Source organism: Culex pipiens, chromosome 1, assembly GCF_016801865.2.
Source record: "Culex pipiens pallens isolate TS chromosome 1, TS_CPP_V2, whole genome shotgun sequence".
Classification (NCBI taxonomy): domain Eukaryota; kingdom Metazoa; phylum Arthropoda; class Insecta; order Diptera; family Culicidae; genus Culex; species Culex pipiens.
Genome location: NC_068937.1, coordinates 13,894,523 through 13,920,539, shown reverse-complemented (window position 1 = coordinate 13,920,539; position 26,017 = coordinate 13,894,523). Strand labels below are relative to the sequence as shown.

General features: G+C 34.7%; 1 protein-coding gene across 1 annotated transcript; it reads left to right on the top strand.

Moving 5' to 3' along the window:
• Positions 1–6,002: 6,002 nt before the first annotated feature.
• LOC120416252 (retinol dehydrogenase 13) lies at positions 6,003–13,721 on the top strand. Its single transcript, XM_039577955.2, has 5 exons — positions 6,003–6,469; positions 10,828–11,210; positions 12,759–12,983; positions 13,257–13,470; positions 13,545–13,721. Exons 1-5 carry the CDS (start codon positions 6,372–6,374, stop codon positions 13,642–13,644), a joined length of 1,020 nt encoding a protein of 339 aa, XP_039433889.1. The 5' UTR covers positions 6,003–6,371; the 3' UTR covers positions 13,645–13,721.
• The last annotated feature ends 12,296 nt before the right edge of the window (positions 13,722–26,017 follow it).

Here is a 26,017-nt window from a genome sequence, read left to right as displayed (position 1 = left end):
ACGAGCAGTTTGAAGTTTTTTTGCGTTTGCTGCTTTGCACCTTTTTTTTTCGCTGGCTGTCAGTTTCGATTGTACGTTAATGTGGGGTTGGGGAAATTTTGGGAGCAGCTTCTCAAATTTGTGAACTGTGGTAGAAATGTTGAGTAGTTTTGTTCTTTTATCGATGATTTGCAACAAACGTGCAAGCTGTTGAAAGCTCGAGATATATAGGGGTGCTCAATGTTTTTGACTAGACCAAATTTAATTTAAGATTTATTTTATTTTATTTTATTTTATATCACCTGAAAATGATGTCGGATATAAATAAAACAAAATCGACTTTTCTTAATGTTTTATTAGTTTTTTTTTAAGTACAAGTCTGGAGTTTTTTTTTGAAAAGGTCAAATAAACCAAATTTTCAGTTTTTGCTTTTTGGATGTTTTTTAATACGCATGACTCAAGGCGGTTTCAAAAACACCCAAAAAGCAAAATCTGGAAACTTGGTTTATTGGACCTCTTCAAAAAAAAAAAAATTATAAAATTCTAAGCTGATTTTTGAGAAAATATCTAACAAATGGTCAAAATTTCAAAATTCTGTTTAGGCCATTGCAAAAAAGTTATCATTGCCTAAAATTGAACTTTTCATTTTTAGGTTCAAAAGATAAAATTGGCAATCGAAAAAACTCAAAAATTATTTTTGATAATGTGAACGATGATGAAGTTATAAGCTTTTCACAGTGTGTTTCCTAGAACAAACTTAAGATAAAAAAAATAATCGGCAAGTCTTATATTTGGCACCATGAAAGAAGGGGCATTTCCCGACATTTTGCGGGGTCCGGTGAAATACTTCGTCGGGGGTTCTAGAGCTACTTTTTTGTTAAGATTTTTTTTCGATTTTATAGGAGTTTTCTTCATCCAAAAAAATGTTTTCAATTTGATACGAAAATGTTTTGAAATGTCATAAGGCTAGTATGCAGATCGGAAGGAAAGGGGTAAAGAAACAGCTTTACGAACAGCAGAACAAAGAAGAGGGAGTGATTTCTTGGGGCTTTTCTTCACCCTCTCTGACTACAGATTGTCTAGGGAAACAGATTGGCCAATGCCCAGTCTCGACGTTCTAGCAGGATTCTAGCAGAATTCTTAGAGAGCTGGATATTCTTAGAGCATTCTAGCAGAAATGTTCCATCATTCTAGCAGGATTCTGACAGAACCAGCTCTGCTAGAATATTTCGTGACTGGGTGTTTCTGGACACCAAACGCGCTGGACACCAAACGCCCTTTACGCCCAGCAAAACTGGCAGTGTTGCAACCGCAAAACATACGTTGCCAGTGCCTGTTTATTTTGCATTGGCCAGTCTGTTTCCCTAGACAGTCTGTACTCTGACTTGCTTGCGCTGCCGCTGCTGCCCATTTGATTTTTTTTCTTGACCGGTTCCTTCCGAAGTGCGTATACCGCTATAGTATTGTAAGGAAGAGGGTTGTGTAAAAAGTGACAGTTTGTCACATTTTAGTTTAATTTGTCAAATTAACAGAGTATAAAATAAAAAAAATGTCAAATGAAAAATTGACCAACTATACAAACAAATGGTTTTTTGCTAGCATATTTTTGATTTGTGAGTTTAAGAAACATCCTGATTTAGGATTTTAAATTCAAGATGGTGGCCAAATGGCGACTATGAAATATTGAAAGAAATGCATTTTGTAATTTAATTTCGTCAAATGGAGTCGCCGAACTCAAATTTGATGTTAAAAATAAGAAAATAATGAAAAATTAGAAAAACACGTTTTTTGTTCATGATTCGATTATGCAAAGCCCCATATATACTTTCGGACAATCGAACATCGGATAATCGAGGCTTCAGATAATCGAGTCTGGACTGTATTACTTTTTTTAAAGACTCAATATCGGACTGCTTGTTGCTGAGAAATATAGTATAACAGTTTAAATTTGCGAAAAAAATATTTTTTCTCAATGTCACCTAACTTGCCCTCGTTTTTCAACTGACAATATCTAAGAAAATATTGATTCTATTTTTGAATTATTCTACTCTGAAATTTCTGTTGTTTTCATCCAATAAAAAAAAACATTTGTTTACATTTGGAAATGAAAAATTATGAATGTTTTAGCTCTTCAATAGGCTTGATTTTGAAAAGATGAAATTAGGACAATGCAGATTTAATTTCATGTTTTTGTGCTCCTTCTCAAAAAAAACAAGGGACAAAAAACATCCAAATTTACTTTAAGCACCATTGCACATTTTTGATTCTCGATATCAATTATTAGTTGAAAAAGCAATAAAAAACCTGTTGAATATATTACAAAAAGATTTTTTCAGATAATCAGTCCCCATTCGTTTTTATGATTTTTTGTTTCCAGCTGATTAAACTCAACTTCATTAAAATTTAGAGGTTTTTTGAAAAAAAATCCCTTTAACAATGTAACCGGTTGTTACAGTCTAACATCATAAATTCAATTAACTAAAATCAATAAATAAATAAATATGGACATTCACAGATCTTATGCTATGTTTAGTAGGGAATTAGGGAATATTAAAATAATTGTTTAAGAGTTAGTAGGGATTGATTAAAATGGGAAAATAAATAATTGAATAAAAACACATAATTTGTCAACACACTCTACAACACACCGTTTCAGGGGGAGCAAAGTCACAGACAATGACGGGGTTGTCGGAGTACATCGTGTTCGTCGATTTGGGGGTGGAAAGTGAAATGAGGATTGACATCTATCCTGTGTGACGTCACGCCGTGTCACAGGCCCCAAAGGCTTAAAGGGATCTGATTTAGACTGGCAACGGTCATCTCAACGCAGGCTAGTGCGCGGTCCAAAACCGTTTTTGTGGAGCTATAAAAGTGAAGTGCAGTGAGAGAAAGAGTGGTGGCAGATTTTGCTGGAGTATCTCACCCCGTTCAGGTACGCTAAACACCCCTTTAGTACGGCTCTATAGGACGGCTGGTTATTTTAAACATACTAATTAAGTATGGCCTCACACGCACTTCTTTGTCCTTTAGGACCTTTTGTGTGCCGTTTTACGGCCATTTTGCGATCCAAGCACACCGCTTGGACGTCCCGATCGCGCACTTCTCGGCCTGGTTTTGTAAGTGCGGTGGAGCCGTCTACCACGTCTTACCGTCAAAGAGAACCACATTCGCTCGGACCTGCGGGTCCTAATCCCTAAGGAGCACGCTCGGGCCTGATCGGCTCTAAACCCCAAGGAGCGTTGATACCCCTCTCGGTGCAGGCCAAAGTGGGCAGGTCCCCGGTCGGCCGATCACGTCAACGAGGGAAGGCCTGTTGATCCCTTTAGCCGAGCTCCACCACAAGACCACCCCCACCACCCCCACCACCCCAAGCACCCGGAAGTTCCGGGATTCCAGTAGCATCGCGGGCGCCCGCCGATCAGCAGAAGCTGATCAAGCAGTGCATCGACAGCAGTCCAGCGGTACGTACAGCAGCAAAAACACCCCCCCCCCCACACTACACTTTACAATAAACACACACTTTAATTAGATTTTCCCCGAGTTTTCAATAAATTTTCCTTTGTCTACCTGTAATTACCTTGATTATTTTTCCACCAACCCATAGCCCAAAGAATTGTGTTTGTCCTAGTTCATCCTCTTAACGCCGCCGACCCTGTGATTAAATTAAGTCCAGGTTGTCCGTAAGCTAGTGTTGGCAAGTTATCTTTTTAAATGGGTAAGTCCTAAAAAGGTATTAACAAAAAGTTAGAAAAATAAAACAGCCTTAACTAGAAAATAACTAATCTTTAACCTGATATAATGTTTTAAACTAACAGGCCACAGGCTCTAGTCTCGTCACAAATAAACAACAATCTTAATAACAAAATTACTATGTTTTTAATTTACTTATTTGTAGCTCTCAATCAATCTTTTTTACACATATTTTTTTATTTTGCGGACAAAAAATCTTTTTGCGGTTTTGTGTTTTGAAATTTCATTAAAATTCGAAATATTTCAAATGATTCCAAAATACTAAAAGTATACCCACACAGAAAATGTTTTTTGCTATGTGTTTTGATAAAAAAAAAAGATATTTTCCCTTGATTTTTTAGTCAATTTTGAACTACTTTTTTGTATGGCTCATTATAGAACTTTTTTTTTTTTTAATTCTATAACCATTGCGCAATAACATTAAGTCTTACAAAACAGACAAAGTTTCGTTAAACTCTAGACCCAAATTTGGTTTATTATTATTATTCAATTTAAACCTCTTTTATCGCGATTCTGATCAAGATTGCACATCAAATCATCGTGGCTTTAGTGTATCTTTAGTTTTCATATCGATTCGCTGTAGATTCGTGTTTAAATTTTGAAATTTAGCATAAATTAAAATAAGTTGCAAAATTCCCAACTTCAGCCATGTGCAACAATTTCCACATCACCTCATGCGTTCCAAACTGTCAAAATTCCTAAACGTCATTTCCAATCTTCGGTTCGCTGCTTTTGTTCGTGTTTGAAGTTTCGGGCCGAGGCTCTGAATTCGAGTGACTTTTTTTTATACTGCTGATTAATTTGTGATTTTCCTTTTTTCGCCATTCCCCTGGTTTTAAAATAAACCACGGTTGATCAGATCTGGCCAGCGTTGAGTTTTTGAGTCAACTGTGGTAACAATTCCCGATTGCAAAGAAAAGCTTCGTGTCTGACCGATGCAGTGCAGTCGGGAAAGCCTCTCTCGGTCAGACAGTTGGCAAACATTTCTTACAGGGAACACTGGTCGATGAGTGCGTTCAATGTATGGCGGGTTGGTTTGCGTCCTGGGTAATTCGTAGGGGAAATCGAGGGTAGAATGCGAGGTAGACAAATGCATTTACTCGTATTAAAAATTTGTCAAATTTTACACGCAGAAAAATATTTGGTAGAGTCAGCCTGTACGAGGTTTGATTCAACAAAATTGTTGTTGAAAATAATCAACGCCGATTTTGCGTTAAAACAAACCTTGATTTTCTCAATTCCACAAAAATCTTATTTTTTTTTGAAAAAGTTGCTTTGACGTTTATCGTTGATTCAACAAAAATCGTGATTTTCAAATCAACAAAACGTTTTGTTGATTCAAATATGCCTTATTTTTCTGCGTGTAGAAAAACATATTTTAAAATATGTTTAATATTTTATACGAGTAAATTCATTTGAGAAACTAAACTGTTTTAAAAAATATTTTTTTATTAATATTGATCTATTTCTTGAAATTGTATTTTATAATTTTTTAAGAATTTGTCTGAAATTGTACAATAATGTCACTACAGAAATTGTACAATAATATATTTTTTGTAATTGCCATTGCTTCATTGCAAAAGATTTTTTAATAGATTTTGACTCTTTTGCAAAGTTTTAGGTATTTATGCAGACAATTTAAAAAAAAGTTACTTGCAGATATTGATTTTTTTATAAAATCAAAAAAATGACATTTATTCCTTGATTTAATCAGTGGGGAAAAAGAATTCATTGATACGAAAATAATTTTGTAAGCTTTAATCAAAGGTAGAATTGAAAACGACAAAATGTTGATGGTACCGTTCACTGTAACGTTAAATAAATGAATTAAAAAAACATAGTTTAATTATATTATATGTGAAATTCAATATTCCAAAAATTTCTGGGAATTCAAAAGTAAGATGATAAATGCTTTTAAAGGCATATAATTTTCATGTTAAATTTATAGCTATATTATAATATATATATTATAGGCCTGATCTTTCAGCTAACAGAAACGCATCCAAAACACAAGGTCCAACGAACTCGTCCGTCCCTCCAATGCGTGTGCAGTCCACGTCAGGCCACAAAACATCATCAATTGACCATTTCCGGTATCGTCGCGGCCCGCTGATGTAATTCAATTCTGGAAGCTAGACAAAAACGGCGCTTTTTCAGTCAGTCTGCGCCAAAATCTCAACCAGTGAACATCTCGGAGTTTTTTTTTAATCTAGTTTTTTGTGTTAAATTTGAATTTTGATTTGTAATGGAGCAGCACGGTGTGTCTCTTTCAGCAATTGAGATTAATTGTAAATGAGCTTTAAAAGTCGATTGCAATAATTCTTCGTCCAGCAGTTAATCAGACCAATTGTTGGCGGCTTACGGCATCGGTTACAGATGGGCATCAGTGAAGTGTTAATTTACGGTTGTTGAGCCCACCGCGGGCTTGTATGTGACTGATTGTGATGAAATAAATATTTTTCCCAAACGAGACGCGGGATAATAGCCAGTGTTGCCAACCATATTTATTTTTTTTTACTTGGAGGAAACCCGAGAAAAGGGTGGTGAGAATCTGTTGTGGCAATTTGTGTGAAGATCTCGTTGGCCAGAGACCGCTGTGAGTGCAATAATACCAAGCCAAGGTGGAACGCTGAGAGGCGAGAATGGATGAGATTAAGGCAGCTTTGGCGGATGCTGATCCGTTTAGCAGCTGGTGGCCGTTCGTGATATCCGGTGTCGTGTTTCTGATCACCACCGTCAGGTTAGTGGGGCTGCTGCTGCTGCTACTAAGCTAGAAGAGGATGACAAACGGTTCCAGGGGTGGAGAGATAATGGCCAGAGATGGCACCAACCGACGTTCAGCTTATGTTGGGAATTATATTGTGGTTGGGAAGCGTTTGAGACAGCGGAAAATGCAAGATTTACGTTATAAGGATACTTTTGACACTATCCAAGTAGATTTGTGTCAGCTTTAACAGCAGGTGATCCAATTTGCAATTTAGACCGAGATTTAGACCGAGATTTAGACCTTCTTTGTATCAAACATTAATCTTATTGCAATTTTATTTATTTGAGAACGATATCCTGTAAGTCGAACTTTCTTTCAGGGCAAGGAGGTAACATTTTTGAAGAAAAAAAAAAACCTTTGAAGTTTGTTTAGTTCTTAATTTACTCTGCCATTATTTGCAAAAGTTATTTTTTTATATTCCTAAATAAAAGCATGTATTTCATTTGGCCATCTAATGTTGGCAAAAATTATTTTCAATCCATCAAAAAAAAAAAAAAGATATTCTTTTACGAAATCAACAGGCAAGTTTCAATAAAAAAGGTTTTGCTCAATAATCTTTACATTGTGATAATCTGCAAATTAGATAAAAATAGGACTAATAGTGTCATTTTTAATGATTACTAATGTTAAAAAAGAATGTTCACAATTTTGTTTATTTGTTTTTTTTTGTTTTGGGTCCTAAAATTAAGCTTAAATTTGCGATATTATTGTTCACAACGAAAAAGCTTACTCTTCTTAAACGACCGCAAAGGGTTTAAAATTGATTTTTAATTAAATTTAAAAAAAAATAACTTCACGGCCCTTCTTGACAGAAAAGGTCCTACTTGACAGCTCGTTCTAGGGGGACCATAGTTGATCCATCGAAAAAATGTTGTCTTGTTTTTTTTGCATTAAAATTAAAAAAGTGATCAGAAATTATTTTGAATCGTGTTTTTTACCGTTGTACATAAAAATTTATATAGGGCTTTAGCTGGGTGATGAATAGAGAGAATGCGTAACGTGATTTTCGAATGATCCCACTTTGTTTACATATACAAAGTAGGAGGCTGTTCAAGCACAAGCATGACTTTTTTTTCTAACTGGTAAAAGAGCTGTTTTATAATCAATGTTATGTGTTTTATTTTGTATAGTTTTTGACATTTTTTGCTGGAAAATTGTGCGTGTTTTCAAGTTTTGATCGGTTATAAGAGGTTTTTCTTTTTTACGGGTGACAAAGAACTGCGGTGAGAGTGTTGTTTTGCGATGTCGCAGATAAATTCTCTGTCTGATTTTGAAGTAATGCAGCTCTTCCTGGTCCAGCGAAAAAACATCGCTAATTCTAGCGAATCTGATCCAACAAACAGAGAAGATTTTCATTAAACCAGTAGGTTCAAATGGAATCAAACAGTTAAGACAGTTTCTGGATGGATAAAACCGCATTGACTTCATAAACAACTTCCATTCATAATTATATAAAATGACGATCTCGTCTTCAACTTTCTTAAGATTTCTTGACTTAACTCCAGGTCCTCAAAAGTCACAAATTTTTCATTCTTGTAAAAAAACATTTTTTAATGACTGATACCAATACTCTCTACTTTAAGCGAACAGTAGATTGGTTCCACTTTGACATATCAAAATTGAGGCCGTTTTGCGAACCACTATTCAGCACCCAGGGCTTTAGTACCCAATTCATTTATTCTCAGAAAGATTTAGTTTTTTAAGAAGAGCATTTGTCATGTTTAAAAGAATGCAAATTCTTAAAGAAATTAATCATTCTAAATCATTTTCATTTTCAAAAGTTTTAAAAACTGCAGGCATAATAACAAATTATTTGGAAATACTGTTTATTTCTTAATTTAATTTAGCAATAATTACTCATAATTGAAAATAAAAAAAAGAAAAAAGAAATGTATAACAAAATAAATATAATCATCTCAAAATATAAATCTGCTTAAGGTCAAAAGAACGTGCTAAACTTATTAAATTAATCATTTAAACAATATGTTTTTATCAGAAACCTCAAAGATTTTTGGAAAACTGTTTTTGTTGAAAAAATACACAATTTGTATGCATGTTTATAAAAAAATATATATGTTTGTATTTAAAAAAAATAGTAAAAATGTTTATCTCCAGTATTTTTTAAAGATACAGTCTAGACTCGATTATCTGAAGGCCTTGGCAAAATTTCACTTCGGATAATCGAATAATAAAAAAAATCGTTATCCTATATTTGATGCTTGAGCTTAAATATGACCCCTAAACTATTTACTCTAAAGTGAATTTGAATTTTTAAATCCAAGATGGCGGCCAAAATGGCGGTGATGAAATATTGAAAAATGCATTTTTTTAATTTAAAAGGCAATCAACCATTCAAATTTGAGTAAAATAGGGTCGCAAAATAGATTTTTTTGTTCGTGATTCGATTATCCGAAGTCCCATACAAACCTTTGGATAATCGAACTTCGGATAATCGAGGTTTCGGATAATCGAGTCTGGATTGTAATTGATTTTGTTAGATGAAATTAGAACAAAAAAATCGTTACCTATCTTATTCTTAGAAAAAAGAAAATAGAAAAAAAAATCAAAGTTTTAGTTGCTAAAATTTAACAAATTATTTCATTTGGGGACCAGTCACAAACCACGTGGACACTTTTTTTTGGAAATCTCAAATAATCGAGGCTTCGGATAATCGAGTCTGGATTGTTATTGATTTTGTTAGATGAAATTAGAACAAAAAAACGTTAACTATCTTATTCTTAAAAAAAGAAATTCTTATTCTTAAAAAAAGAAAATTTTGGTTGCTAAAATTAAACAAATTATTTCATTAGGGGACCATCCACAAACCACGTGGACACTTCTTTGGGTGTCTCAAACTCCACCCCCCCCCATCGTGGACAATTTCTAATCTAATCTTTTTTCTAATAAAATCTTTTTTGTATGGCGCGTGGACAATCGCCAAAAACTAAGAAGATTCGTAAAAAATAAGAAAATTCGTAAAAAATACAAAAAAAAAGTTACAAATTTACACAAATTGCTGTTAAAAACTTTTTTTCAGAACTCGTATTTGTTTCTTAGCAGATTTTTGAATACAAAAAGTCAATCAAAAGAACAATAATTTTTTTTTTTTGAGAACTGTTCATGTCTGAAAGAATGTTTTAACTCAAGGAAATGTATCATACCCATTTTGTTCATCCAGAGATATTACAGGTCTACGAAGAACTGTTTGATCAGTTAATGTTAAAAATAAACATAAAAAAATCACACAAATTAAAATAATGCAAAATTTACAGCATATTAAAATATATATTTTATTTTAAACTGTTAAAAAATTTGCTCAAATTTGGATTATTGTTGTTGTTGTTAATTCATTTATTTATGGCAACTTTAACCTTCTTGGTCATTCGCTGCCCAAAAAAAAAAATATTAATTTCCCAGCTTTTGTTAAATTTTAGCCAAATTGACAAGCTTCGATTGTTTTTTTATAGACTCATTTCTTATTAGGTTTGTTAAACACTCTAATGAGAAACGAATTATTTTCCTGTTATTTACCTTTTTTGGCAGGCCTACACGAACATTTAGATTCACCCAGAATTAGTCAAACCTACATTTATTGAAACGTAAGTAAACTAACATTCAATGAAAATGATGAAGTCCACTGAATTATGAGAGAGTTAACTTGAAAATATATTTCTTAGTTTAGTGTGTTTTAGAAGATTTCACAGTTTAAATATTTATGACTGCAAGAGTACTTGGATTGAAATTCTAAAGCAAAATCATCCCCCAATCAATGCACCCTCCATAAAACATTGAACCCCTGATACGTTTCAGTACTGCAAGTGCATATTATAATATAATGTTGATTTATTTCCACGAAACTGCTATAAGTCCCCTAAAAAAAAATCCCCCCCTCCGGTACTAACCGATGCTTAGAAGTATGAAAAATTCAACACAGCTTTTCACCCAAATCTGCGCCATTCTTGGAGGGGGCAAACCACTCGCTTTCTCTCTCAGAGCTTAGCGTTTGTTGTACCCAACAGCAGCCAGTTCACTCCATCACTTTAATCGAATTATGCAAATCGGGAGCCCCCTCCCCCCTCTGTTTTATTTCGGAGAGTTGGTACACGCTTTTCACGGGCATGGGAAAACATGTAAAAAGTTTCGAAACTTCTTGCCCCACAGATTGTGCAGTGGAAGTTGTTGAAATGTTGTGTTTTTTTGGGTAACTCTGAAGAAGCGTGTAAATGTGATGTTTACACAAGCTGTCACTTGTACACGCTTATGGGGGGTTAAGTTAAAGAGTCTGTAATTTAGTCTGTTAATCTATGATTCTCCTTCTCTCTTTGTCCAAGGATGTACATGGGCGGCCAAGCGTGCCCCAACTCGAACTCGATCCGGGACCTGGTGGTGGTGGTGACGGGCGCGGCCGGTGGCATCGGCAAGGAGCTGTGCAAGGAGCTGGCCGGCCGGCGGTCGGCGCACGTCATCATGGCGTGTCGCAACCTGGACAAAGCGGACCAGGCTCGTCAATCAATCGTGCGGGAGCTGCCGGGGGCGGAGCTGGAGCTGCTGGCGCTGGACCTGCGGTCGTTCGATTCGGTGCGTCGGTTCGTCCGGGAAGTGCAGAGCCGTCACGCCAAGGTGGACGTGCTGATCAATAACGCCGGCATCATCTTCCACCCGCAGGAGCGGACCGTGGACGGGTTCGAGGCGCACTTGCAGTGCAATTATTTGGGTAAAATGCGGGTTTTGACAGTTTGGTACACGCTTAACGATTTTAATCCATTTTTCATTAGCTTTAACTTCAATAAACGTCAAAGTCAGTGTTGCCAGTGCAACGTCAACAGTAGCGGCCGTTATTTATGGCCACCGCCAAACTACACTGACGGCTCGGAATGTCGTGCTTTGCTGTGACCTTTGTCACGATTTATGGCCCGTGTTGGAGCGGTAAATCAGCCGCAAATCGCACCCCAATGAGCGTTGTGTAACGCGGCCGATAATAGTTTTCTTTTCCTTCCAAGCAATTTGTGCAACTTTGTTACGGCGGATTGAATTCGCCATGTCATTCGCCATGCTTCGAGTTGCTCGCAAATGACTTTCGGGGCTTATTTTGCCAGTCCTTACATCAGGACGGTCCAGTGTAAACATCCCGAAAACCCCGATTCGAGACTGGGAAGGTCCATCGCGGTGGCGCGCCCAAACGGCCAATTTGTCATGATGTATCTTACGCGAGGGGACGTTCCGCGGTCTTTGGACGCGCCGTGACAAAACGTGAATCCAAGCGCACGACAGCAATTTATATCAATTTTACACTTCTCTGCGCGGCTTTCGGCCAGCGCGCCTCAATTTAGAACTGTTTTCGGTTCCCTTTTTGCGAGAGTGAAATGTGCAATATGGTTTCTTTTTTCGCTTTGGCACGGAAATTTTTAATTTTGTGAAATTCAGAAATCAAAACAGTAAAATTGGCAGCACTGCAATTGCGGAAATTCGACGGTAACATTTCAAAAGGCATCATGTACATTTTGACACTTTCTGGGTTATTGCATATTCTGAAAGTACTCCTAATTAGCTACCTCTCCACCAAAAATGAGCAAAAGTTACTTCAGTAAAGTCTGTTTAATCATGATTTTAAATAAAGTAACATAAACAAAATCTCTGCCATCAGCAGTCCCTGTTTATATAGCCCTGTCAACCTGTCAAACAAAAGACTACATGAACCTCGTGACGAAAAAAAAGCAACATGAACAAAGCGCCATGTACATTCGGCGAAGAAAAACGAATCATAACAAAGCGTCCCCCTCAATGACAGCAGGGTGATATAGACGTTGGTGATTTCAAAAGAAGTTATGTTTGTTTTTCTCAAATAAAATTACGGAAATAATGTTTTATTGAATTTGGATGATCAAGTATCAATAAAAGCAACGTTTTTCATCGTTTGTTATCATTAGAACATCTTATTTTGCTTTTATATTAAAATGGGAATTGAAAATGGATGCTCAACATTCAAATGTGTTTTTCTCAAAACGCATGGTTTGTACATGATGCTTTTTGAAATGTTGGCGTCGAATTGACAGAAGTCGACAGTACTCAGTTTTGTGTTCTACTATTTTGATTGGTTTTGATTAGAAGTTTGACAACTCTCGTTGCATACAAACAACTCAAAAATTACGTAACAAACTGCAATTTTCGATTGAAAATTTGAGTTTTAATTCAAACACTTTTACTAAAAATCGGAAATTTCGTTTCTTCCGTGTTTTGAGTTCCGATTTTTCTCCCATTCCAGGTCACTTTTTGCTAACCCAGCTGCTGCTGCCGCTGCTCGGACGGTCCGAGCAGGGCCGGGTAATTAATGTGGCCGCCCATGGGTACACCGCCGGCAAGATGACCATCGAGGACCCGCTCAACATCGGGAGCTGGGCGCCGGGCTTTCACGCGCGGGACGCCTTCGCCCACTCGAAGCTGGCGGTGGTGATGGCCAGCCGGCAGCTGGCGGCCCGGCTGCGGAAGGGTGAGTTCGGAGATAGATAACGGGGTAGTTGAGATTTATCGGCGTTTTGATTGCCAGTTGATGGATGGTTTTTTTTTTGGGAAAGTTGCTCGTTCTGTTTTTGCAGATCGAAAGAAGGATCGAATTAGTGTTCAATCTTCACGTTTTTTAAAATATTCATTGAGTTTGGCAACACTGTAAACATTGCCATTTTGGTAACTTTTGACAGCTACACACTCATTTACTTCTCACAACTTCTGAGTTTCAAATGCTTCAATTGCACAAACATTTCAGCCAAATCCGCGATTACCGTCAACTCGTGCAGTCCGGGGCTGGTTCGTGGGACGGAACACCTGCGTCACTCGCCGATTATGAGGGCACTGTTTGCGCGGACCCTGACCTACCCGTGGATGTGGCTGTTCATGAAGAGTCCCTACCAGGGCATCCAAACTATGGTGCGGCTGGCGACGGATCCGGCTTTGAGGGACACTTCCGGCGAGTATTTCAAGTGAGTTATGAATGGTGATTGATTGACAATTTTTGATAACATGATTTTTATTTATTTTATTTTTTTCAAAACAGCGATTGTGAAATTACGGAAATTACCGAGCTGGCAAAGGATGATCAGTTGGGGGAAAAGTTGTTCAAAGAAACCATGAAAGCCCTTAAGTTACCACAGTGAGGCTTTCAATTAATGATAAGAAGACTTACTAAATATTCTTAAGTTTTTCTCTTTTCTTAATAAAAACTATTCAAAACAAATTATTCAATTTAAGCAACGCGCAATTCCAGTTTTTTTCTGAATTCATAAGATTTTTTCAGGTTAATTAGTAAATTTCTAGGAAACTAGTTTTTAAAAATCTATAAATTAAAACCCAATTTCGAGAACATAAGACTTGGAACTGGGTGAATTTGATAAATATTTAAGTTACTACTGAAAATTAACCAAAAAACTCAGCAAATATTTTAAACGAGTAAAAACAACTCATTTAAGAATCAATTTAACTCAGATTTAGTCGAATTAATTTTGAAGTGCATTTTGTTTAAGCCTAACTAGTATTTTTCAAGTTAAATTTACCCGAAATTGTCCAAAAGCTACACGCTTATTGAAATTAATCCGTTTCAGAATCAGTTTTATCCAGATTCCGTCATAATAAACATTGCACAGTGATTTAAAATCACTTAGTTTTTCGTCAAAATCGATTCTACTCAGAAATGACAGATTTCGGTGAATATGACTCAGATCAGGATTCTGAAAAAAACTAGCTCAAATTTGACTGTTTGCCTAATTTACTCATTTCTGAGTAGGTTCGGATTTGACGGAAAATTTGTGATTTTTTTCGACTAGGAATTCTTATTCAATTTAATTAAAATTCGTGCTGAATTTGCCCAAGATTGTCCAATAGCTACACATTTATTGAAATTAACTCGTTTCAGAATCAGTTTTGCCAGATTCCGTCAAAATAAACCTTGCACACTCATTTAAAATCACTCAGTTTTTCGTCAACATTAAATCTACTCAAAAATGAGTAAATTGACCAACTGACAGATCTCGATGAATGTCACTCAGATCTGGGTTGATTTCACAAAACTTTCCTTGAATTCTGAGATAAATTAATTCAAATCTGACAGTTTTCCCCATTTACTCATTTCTGAGTAGGTTCTGTTTTGATGAAAATTAAGTGATTTTTTTCGACTGGGATGCCTTATTCATCAACTTAATTAAAATTCGTGTAGAATTTGCCCAAGATTGTCCAATAGCTAAGCGCTTATTGAAATTAACTCATTTCAGAATCAATTTTATCCAGATTTCGTCAAAATAAACATTGCACACTGATTTAAAATCACTCAATTTTTCGTCAAAATCGAATCTACTCAGAAATGAGTAAATTGGCCACCTGACAGATTTCGGTGAATATCACTCAGATCTGGGTTAATTTCACTATATTTTCATTGAATTCTGGGAAAAACCAATTCAAATCTGATAGTTTGACTCATTTCCTCATTTCTGAGTAGGTTCGGTTTTGATGAAAATTGAGTGATTTTTTTCGACTAGGAAGCTTTATTCAATCCGATTAAAATTCGTGTTGAATTTGCCCAAGATTTTCCAAATAATACACGCTTATCAAAACTAACTCGTTTCCGAATCAAAGCAAGTCAAATTTCGTCAAAACAAACCTTGCACTCTCATTTAAAATCAACAGTTTTTCGTCAAAATTCAATCTACTCAGAAATCAGTTAATTGGTCAAATGAGACAGATTTCGGTGAATATCAGATCTGGGTTGATTTCACTAAATTTCCATTGAACTCTAAGAGAAATAAACTCAAATTGACAGTTTGACTCATTTCCTCATTTCTGAGTAGGTTCGGTTTTGGTGAAAATTGAGAGATTTTTTTCGACTAGGAAATCTAACTCAATTTAAAATTCGTGTTGAATCTGCCCATGATTGTCTACACGCTAATTGAAATTAACTCGTTTCAGAATCAATTTAATCCAGATTTCTTCAAAATAAACATTGCACACTGATTTAAAATCACTCAGTTTTTCGTCAAAATTGAATCTATTTGTCCAAATGACAGATTTCGGTGAATATCACTCAGATCTGGGTTAATTTCACTAAATTTCTAATGAATTCTGAGAGAAATTAACTCAATTTTGACAATTTGTCAAAATTCATTAAAATTTGTGTTGATTTTGCGCAAGATTGTCCAAATGTTACACGCTTATCCATATTAACTCGTTTCAGAATCAATGCAAGTCAGATTTTGTCAAAACAAACCATGCAAACTGCATGCAACTTGAGTTATATTCACTCAGATATGTGTTAATTTCACTAAAATTTTCGTAGAGTTCTTAGTGAAATTAATTCAAACATGACATTTGCTTCATTTACTCATTTTGAGTAGATTCGGTTTTGCATTCATGTTGAATTAGCTCAAGTTTGTCAAAATTCTACACGCTTATCAAAACTAACTCGTTTTAGAACCAATTAAAGTCAGATTTCGTTAAAACAAACTCTGGCTTACATTTTAATTTAGCCAAGACAAATTCAGTTAAAATTCTTCAAAATTCATTCTTGTGCAGATTCAATATTGACGAATACTGAGTCACTCTGAAATGGGTTCAAAATTAATCAAGAAGTTTTTCGGAAGAATTCGCATTTGTGTACATTTCCTCAAGTCTAGGTTTTCTCTAATTTGATGACATGAAATCTTCCAAAATATCTTAAAAATCAAAAAAATCATTCTTAAGTAGTTCGGAAATCTGAGTAAAATAAACGCTAAAATGAGTCATTTTGAATGAGTGTGCAGAAAGTTCTTATCAACTAACCTAAAAAGCAAGAACCTGCCTCAAAGTCCTACTCTAGAACAAAAAAATCCAATTTTCCAGACCAACCTCAAAACTGTCCCCGAAAAGTGCTAGCAAAATTGGACACAAGACAGAGGGAGTTCTGGTGTCATCATTCCAGGCGAGATAAAATGAACAAAATGAAGAATGCCTCAAAAGTTTTGCTTCTCCGCCCCAAAGCTACTGATGCACAACGATGACGACGTGCGGCCAAGATGGGAAAATCAAATATGTACATAGTGTGGCGGCGCGCAAGTGAGATGCTGGTGGAATTTGGAATCCTTTCTTTTTATTTTAAGGTGGGGTCGTTCGAGAACTACTAGAAAAAAATGTTTTTATTGGTGAATTTTACTTGACTATAATAATTTTAATAAACTCGACAATTGCCAATTGATTTTAGACAAAAACATAAACAAATAACTAAAATTTTGTTGAAATTTAGTTAAACTTAAATAATTTTTCAGTGAATTTTGAGTTAAACATTTTTTTATTTTGATCAATTTTGAAAGATGTTGAATAAAACCTAATTTACTCAGAAATGCATAAATTTCAGATTTTGATGGACTTAACTTATTTTTAATCAAATTCTGACAACATGTTCTTGAACCTAAATCTAAACAAAATCAATTAAATTCGACTACGCTGCCTACGAACGACCCTTTCGGCACTCTTTTTCCCACATCATCATCAGCAATGGGAGGGGAGCCAGACAGCGATCTCAAATTTGTGGCTGGCGTGAACATGTCAGTTTGGTGTCACTTTCTTCGGGGTCGAAATGGAGACGCTTGATGTTTCCAGTTTTAGAGGTCATACACGCTGAATTATTTTGCACCCACCTATTTGACGTTTGCTATTTTTAAGTAGTTTTCGCTGTTTTTAGCTACATTTATTGCCACAAAATGACAAAGTAAACAAATTTCGCCACTTACCTTAACCTTGCAAGCTTGGGGAGTGCCCCCTCTCGGGGATTCGACCCCCGCCGACTGAGAGAACATAAACTAATATTATTTCTGCAATATGTCACGTACGACATGTTGTGTCAGACAAGTCAGAAGAGTTTTATGATTGAAGGTGTGTATGTCTGTGTGAGCGTGTTATTTTCTCCAGCATCGGTCCCTCGTTTTTTTTTCTTGCTTTCTCACTCAGCAAAAGCTACAAAAATGTGATATTTGGCGCAGGCTTTGTCCTTTCGCCTTTCGGTTGGACTATTTTGTGGCGGCGCGTATGAATTATTGATAAACTTTGGCCAGCTCCATGAGGGGGGAAGGTCAGGACGAAAGTGCACCCGATGTTAGCATTTTCCGGGACCGGGGGCCGAGATGGGAACGGAACGGACGAAAGAATTTGTGTTTATCTGATGCCGAGTTGATTTCGGGGAATGCGATTGAGTGTTGGCAACAGGCTCGGACAAGTTTCTGATTGTTTGAATATAAATCGAAATATTTGGGATTGTTTGGACGGTGCGGGTTAGGGTCATGCCTTAAAGTCAGAATCAGTTCAGAAAAAGTTGGATATTGTACTCAAAATAGAATAAAAATGTTGCGTGTAATTTTGACGTTGATTCGATTTTGATTCGAACGTCAAAAACATTTTTAATTGCAGTCACTTTAGCATGAATGAACATTAAATCTTACTCAGATTACGTCTAAATATTGTTTACTCAAAAATGAGTAGAAGAGAAAAAATATTGATTTGAGATTTTTTCTCTGAATTCAATGAAAAAATTAATGAATTTTACCCACATTTGTCGTTATCCTCATCTACTCTTTTCTGAGTTGGTCCATATTGTTAGAATTCCAAGTGGTTTTGAATTAGCTTAGTTTGACGTTGATTCGATTTTGATTCGAACGTAAAAAAAACATTTTTAATTATAGTCACTTTAGCATGAATGAACATTAAAACTTACTCAGATTACGTCTAAATTTAGTTTACTCAAAAATGAGTAGAAAAGAAAAAAAAGATTTGAGATATTTTTCTCTGAATTCAATAGAGCTTTATGACGTTTCGCGTACGCACACTAGCGCACCATCTGATTTTGCTGACCGGACAAAATTTAACCTCAATCTTTTTTGTGTACGTACACGCCATACATGCGCACGTAGAAACCTCTATGAAAAAATGAATAAATTTTACCTACATCTGTAATTTTTCCTCATTTACTCTTTTCTGAGTTGGTCTGTATTATTAGAAATCCAAGTGGTTTTGAATTAGCGTGTAACGTTGACGTTGATTCGAACGTCAAAGACATTTTTAATTATAGTCACTTTAGCATGAAAAAAAAATGATTTGAGACTTTTTTTCTCTGAATTCAATGTAAAAATTAATGAATTTTACCCACATCTGTCATTATCCTCATCTACTCTAGTTGGTCCAGACCGGTATTGTTAGAAATCCAAGTGATTTTGAATAAGCGTGTAACTTTGACACATCAAACTGTAATTTGAAGCTGTTTGGGTTAAAAAAGAAGATTTTAAATGTGGAAAATTGACAGTTTTGGCATTTCTTTAATATTTTAGTAACTTTTGCATTGACATTCAAACCCACTCAAATTTCATCAAAACCTAAACTAATCAGTGAGGAAAATTTCCAATTTCAATAAATTTTCTCAATTTTTTTTATTGAATTTGAAGTAGAATTCACCCAAATCTGAGTTTTTCCATAAAATTAACTTAATGAGTAATTTTGGTTCATCGTGTAATTGTGAAATTAGATAATGTAATTTATTTTGATACTTTTTTTTTGTAAAAAAAAAGGAAAGTTAGGAATTTCTATCACATTTTTAGTCATTTTTGTATTTACATTCAAAATTACTAAAATTTCTACGAAACCTAATCTACTCAATTGTGGGTAGATGAGGAAATTGTTTGAATTGAGTAAATTTTTCTTTGAGATTTAATTAAATTGAAACGAAATATACCCAAATTTGATACTTGCTTCATCTACTCAGTTCCGAAATGGTTATTATTTTAAGCAGTATGGGTGATTTTGGTTTAGCGTGTAATTCTGACACTTCACACTGTAATTTGTTTTGCATCTTTTTTGGGTTAAAACAAGTGTTGTTAAATGTTACAAATCGAAATTTTGCAGGGAATTTCTTTCACACTAAGTAAGTGACACTTCAGCGATGTAATTAATATTATTGAATAAAATTTGATTCTTTTTATTCACGATTTCTTTCGTATTCCTAACCTTTAGCTCATTATAGTGTTTTTGTTTTGTGAGTGTGGGTGTTAAATGATTTGCTTCTTCTTTCAGAATGTGTTTTACATGATTTCGTGTCGATTTTAGCTATTTTTGCATAATTTGGGCTGTGCTGCATTCATTATTAGCTATGCGAGCGCTGCTTCTTTTTCTTTTCCTTTTTTTTCTACAAATTGAATTGAATTAATTGCTAACTAGCGAAAATGGCTGCTTAATTTTGTTATTTTTTTCTCTCTCTGTTGAAGGTTGTCTAGAAATGAGGGATTCTGGCAAGCAAGCGCTTTCAAGCTGGTCGTTAGTTATTGATTTTTGTTTTTGTCTTTTTACTTGTTTTTTGAGCTGGTTACTTTCGCGGGCTAATTTTAGGAATATTTTCTTTCGCATTAAGAACTTAACTTTCTCGCCGCTCGTGATATGTTACTCTTTTTTTCCAGCTACCGGTTTTTTTGTGTGAGTGTTTTGAACTTATATAAAAATGATCCCACCAAGACAACGAAGAAACGCGCCATAGCCGTCACATCCCGTATCACAATTGAATATGTTTTTTTTTCGCGTGTTTTTTTTGTACAACTGAGAAGAATTTTTACAACCATATTTTTATACACGATCAACTGAAAGTAGTGACTTTTCTTGTTTAACATTCACTATCTAAACGTGTCCCTATTTGTGTGTGTGAGTGTGATTTTTGCGCGCGTGTGTGTTTAATTTGTGTTTGTGTGCTCTTAGTGTGTAACTCGAGGCAGCCATTTAAATTTTGGTTTTGCTATAATTTTTAGGTGAATTTCCTCCAGCTACCGAAATTAATTGAACTGTACAAAGCGCGGTTGATTTTTTTTTGGGTGTTTAATTTTTTTGTTCACTAGAAGATTATTCTGATGATTTTCTTTTTCTTCGTAACACAGTTCGTCGGAATGAACTTTTGTTTGGTTTTTTCTAGATAATTTAGTTGTGTTTTGGTTTGGTTCGCTATAAATCGTGTCATATTCATAGAATCGATAGTTGCTAATGTACTTTTTTTGATTTTTCTATCATAAAATGTTAAAAAGACTTTAACATGACTAGATTTTCGATAAAAAGTGTTAATTTCTTGTTCTTTTTTTTACTTAGTGTGAGTGAAGTGATTGATAATAGTCTAGTTCTTTATTGTGATAGATAACGTGGTCGATTATTTTTAACAGTCAAGTTACTAAGCCCCATTTTAGCGTTACATGGATTTTCAAAAAGCTGTAACTTGGTGAAAATTACATGAAATATCAACTTCATATATACCATTGGATTTGAAAATTAATCAACTTTAAGATAAAAATATTTAATATGGTGGTTTAGGGGGGCGGGTCCCCGGGGGGAGGGGCCAAAGGAAAAAAAACAGCGTTACATGGAATTCAAGGGCTCAGAGCACATCGTAAAATAACCCAAAATACCAACTTATATAGGTTTTTGGAAAGGGGAGAACCTCTACTTTAAGGGAAAAATATTTAAAACATGTTAAAAATATTTTAACAATTTTTAAAAAATAGTTATCGTAACTATTTTTACAAAAGTAATATTCATTTGAACTATAAAGCCAAATTTTGAAGAAATATGGTCATGCGACATATCAAAATTCATGAAATTATGCAAGGAATCGATAAATGATCAATTCAACCTGATTCGGTTGAACCGGTTCAAATAACCGGTACCGGTTGAACCGATTCCGGGTTGTATCACTAACCATGTCATGCGACGTGTCAAAAATCTTCAAATTAGCTCAACAATCTTTTCGTGATAAATTTGAACCGATTCAGTTGAACCGGTTCAAATAACCGGTACCGGTCTGAACCGATTCAGTGTTTTTACTGCAAATCATGCCTTGCGACGTGTCAAAACTCTTCAAATTAGCTCAACAATCTTTTCGTGATAAATTTGAACCGATTCAGTTGAACCGGTTAAAATAACCGGTACCGGTCTGAACCGATTCAGTGTTTTTACTGCAAATCATGCCTTGCGACGTGTCAAAACTCTTCAAATAATCTCAACAATCTTTTCGTGATAAATTTGAACCGATTCAAATGAACCGGTTCAAATAACCGGTACCGGTTTGAACCGATTCCGTGTTTTTACTGCAAATCATGCCATGCGACGTGTCGAAACTCTTCAAATAATCTCAACAATCTTTTCGTGATAATTTTGAACCGATTCAGTTGAACCGGTTCATATAACCGGTACCGGTTTGAATCGATTCCGTGTTTTTACAGCAAACCATGTAGTGCGACGTGTCAACAATTTTCAAATAATCTCTACAATCTATTGGTACTGAATATGAACCGATTCAGTGAAACCGGTTCAAACAACCGGTACCGGTTTAAACCGATTCCGTGTTTTTACAACAAACCATGTAGTGCGACGTGTCGAACATTTTCAAATAATCTCATCATTATATTGGTACCGTCATCAGGGGTGACAATGGGTCTGGGGGGTGAGATTGGGTCATACAAATATCAGCATTTTTGTATGACCCAATCCCAATCCCCAGACCCAATGTCACCCCTGATGACGGTAATGAAATTGAACCAATATGGTTGAACCAGATCAAATTACCGGTACCGGTAAGGACCAATTTTATATTTTATAGCAATACAAGTAATGCGACCTGTTTTCGTGAATAATTTGAACCGATTTTGTTGTACTGTTTCAAAAATCTGGTAACGATTCGCACATATTCCATGATTTTACTGCAATGATAAGGTCATGCGACGTTTTACATAAGGCTACTAAAAATATTTTTCATAGTTTTGTCACTCCCATCCCTTCGAAATCTACTCGAAATATCAGGGGGCAAAAGACATTTCAAAAAACTTCAAAATTTCGATAGAAATATATGTGCAATCAGCTGAAATCAATTTAAAATGCATTCCTTTGCGTTCAGAATCATTTTTAAGCATAAGCTGGTTTATAAAAAAAATATTTTCGAGTAAAACCTTTTTGCAATGTTTGTCGTATTTCAAATTATTTCCTTTTGACTTGAACAGTCCAACGTACAAAAATAACAACCGTTTCCTACCATAAATTGATAAATTGATAAATTGATAAATTGATAAAATAATAAATTGATAAATTGATAAATTGATAAATCGATAAATTGATAAATTGATAAATTGATAAATTGATAAATTGATAAATTGATAAATTGATAAATTGATAAATTGATAAATTGATAAATTGATAAATTGATAAATTGATAAATTGATAAATTGATAAATTGATAAATTGATAAATTGATAAATTGATAAATTGATAAATTGATAAATTGATAAATTGATAAATTGATAAATTGATAAATTGATAAATTGATAAATTGATAAATTGATAAATTGATAAATTGATAAATTGATAAATTGATAAATTGATAAATTGATAAATTGATAAATTGATAAATTGATAAATTGATAAATTGATAAATTGATAAATTGATAAATTGATAAATTGATAAATTGATAAATTGATAAATTGATAAATTGATAAATTGATAAATTGATAAATTGATAAATTGATAAATTGATAAATTGATAAATTGATAAATTGATAAATTGATAAATTGATAAATTGATAAATTGATAAATTGATAAATTGATAAATTGATAAATTGAATTGAATAAATTTTGCCAGGCCTTCGGATAACCGAGTCTGGACTGTACATTGAATTATGCCAATTATAATTATTTTATCATTTTATCATTTTATCAATTTATCAATTTATCAATTTATCAATTTATCAATTTATCAATTTATCAATTTATCAATTAATCAATTTATCAATTTATCAATTTATCAATTTATCAATTTATCAATTTATCAATTTATCAATTTATCAATTTATCAATTTATCAATTTATCAATTTATCAATTTATCAATTTATCAATTTATCAATTCATCAATTTATCAATTTATCAATTTATCAATTTATCAATTTATCAATTTATCAATTTATCAATTTATCAATTTATTATTTTATCAATTTATCAATTTATCAATTTATCAATTTATCAATTTATCAATTTATCAATTTATCAATTTATCAATTTATCAATTTATCAATTTATCAATTTATCAATTTATGGTAGGAAACGGTTGTTATTTTTGTACGTTGGACTGTTCAAGTCAAAAAGAAATAATTTGAAATACGACAAACGGTTTAATTTCATATACGACAAATACGGTTTAAACCGGTACCGGTTGTTTGAACCGGTTTCACTGAATCGGTTCATATTCAGTACCAATAGATTGTAGAGATTATTTGAAAATTGTTGACACGTCGCACTACATGGTTTGCTGTAAAAACACCGAATCTATTCAAACCGGTACCGGTTATATGAACCGGTTCAACTGAATCGGTTCAAAATTATCACGAAAAGATTGTTGAGATTATTTGAAGAGTTTCGACACGTCGCATGGCATGATTTGCAGTAAAAACACGGAATCGGTTCAAACCGGTACCGGTTATTTGAACCGGTTCATTTGAATCGGTTCAAATTTATCACGAAAAGATTGTTGAGATTATTTGAAGAGTTTTGACACGTCGCAAGGCATGATTTGCAGTAAAAACACTGAATCGGTTCAGACCGGTACCGGTTATTTGAACCGGTTCAACTGAATCGGTTCAAATTTATCACGAAAAGATTGTTGAGCTAATTTGAAGAGTTTTGACACGTCGCATGACATGGTTAGTGATACAACCCCGGAATCGGTTCAACCGGTACCGGTTATTTGAACCGGTTCAACCGAATCAGGTTGAATTGCTCATATATCGATTCCTTGAATAATTTCATGAATTTTGATATGTCGCATGACCATATTTCTTCAAAATTTGGCTTTATAGTTCAAATGAATATTACTTTTGTAAAAATAGTTACGATAACTATTTTTTAAAAATTGTTAAAATATTTTTAACATGTTTTAAATATTTTTCCCTTAAAGTAGAGGTTCTCCCCTTTCCAAAAACCTATATAAGTTGGTATTTTGGGTTATTTTACGATGTGCTCTGAGCCCTTGAATTCCATGTAACGCTGTTTTTTTTCCTTTGGCCCCTCCCCCCGGGGACCCGCCCCCCTAAACCACCATATTAAATATTTTTATCTTAAAGTTAATTAATTTTCGAATCCAATGGTATATATGAAGTTGATATTTCATGTAATTTTCACCAAGTTACAGCTTTTTGAAAATCCATGTAACGCTAAAATGGGGCTTAGTAGTCTACGGGTACTTTTCTGGCATAGTTGCCTGACTGTTAATAATCTAATGTAAATAAAACTATTTTTTCCGTCTTCTAGGATCCCTTTGGTTAGGCTACGCGCTTTGCCTGCCGCAACTATCTGCTCTACGATCGAATTGCATTTTTGTTTCTGACTCGAGAAATGAAAATTTCCATACGAAGAAGCGATTTTTTGTTAGATTTTGGTACAACATTTTTACACGTTTATTACGTTACGTTCATATTTAGTCGTTAAAACAGTAACAATTAATTGGTCGATTTTTAACAAGGCATTACAAGGATATAAATGTTTGTTCTTTTGCGCGTGTCTATGTACTGCTCCCACCACCGATTAGTAATCCCCCCTTAAAAACAAAAAATAACTTTATACACGTGTTGATGTATCAACTCAACCCAGCAAACATCGCAGCCGCCGCCGAAAACTTTGTCTATAAAGCTAACCTCAAAACTTCTAACCTTAACCTTATGCGTCCCCTCCCTCCTTTTACGTCACTCAGTTGCGCTCCAAAATGTCGGCACGAACACACACACATACTCACGCTCTTACTTTCGATGGCACTTGACTTACACAAGTGGATCATCAACTCTTGAAAGTCGGCGCGGTGCAGATGAAAACGTGACGGAAGCCGGCCGGAAGACCTGAATTAGTGAAAGTTGCTTGATGTTTTGGAAATTTGTCTTTAAAACGTAGTTCTGCGTCACTCACGTTGAAATGTAGTCCTACGTTACTTACATTTCGTCAACTTGTCAAAAAAAAATCCAACGTTAATTGCAATGTTGTTATTTGAAGGCATAATGGCTGCTGACATGAAATTTGACATTTATGTACACGCTAAATTCATTTTCCTCAAATTCGAAACTTTGAAATGTTGCTTGCAGTTTGCGAAACTTGTATTTTAGACGTAGTCCTACGTCACTAGAGATTTATCAATTTAGAAAACGTAGTCCTGCGTAACTAATATTGTGCCAACTTGCCTTAAATAAGTCCTACGTCAATTCCAATGTTGTCCGTTAAAGTCATAATGATCGCTTCTATCATAGAATAGAGATAGGTAGAATTGCCACTTGCCGATTCCCCCTTGTAAACGTCAAGCGACACTGCCGACAGCGCCACCACTGCTCGAAACGGGGAACTTCAGTCGAAATGCGCACTGTGCACTTTGATGGAACTGCCCTGTGCATTCTGGAGGGTGCGTTTTGTTTGACAGTGACAGATGGAAAAAGGCTTGTTGACGTTCAGTTGGCAATCAAAAAT

Coding starts and splice junctions, on each gene's coding strand:
- LOC120416252 (XM_039577955.2), top strand. CDS start 6,372: ATGGATGAGATTAAGGCAGCTTTGGCGGATGCTGATCCGTTTAGCAGC. Junction 11,211..12,758: donor CTTGCAGTGCAATTATTTGG/GTAAAATGCGGG, acceptor CTCCCATTCCAG/GTCACTTTTTGCTAACCCAG. Junction 13,471..13,544: donor ACTTCCGGCGAGTATTTCAA/GTGAGTTATGAA, acceptor TTTTCAAAACAG/CGATTGTGAAATTACGGAAA.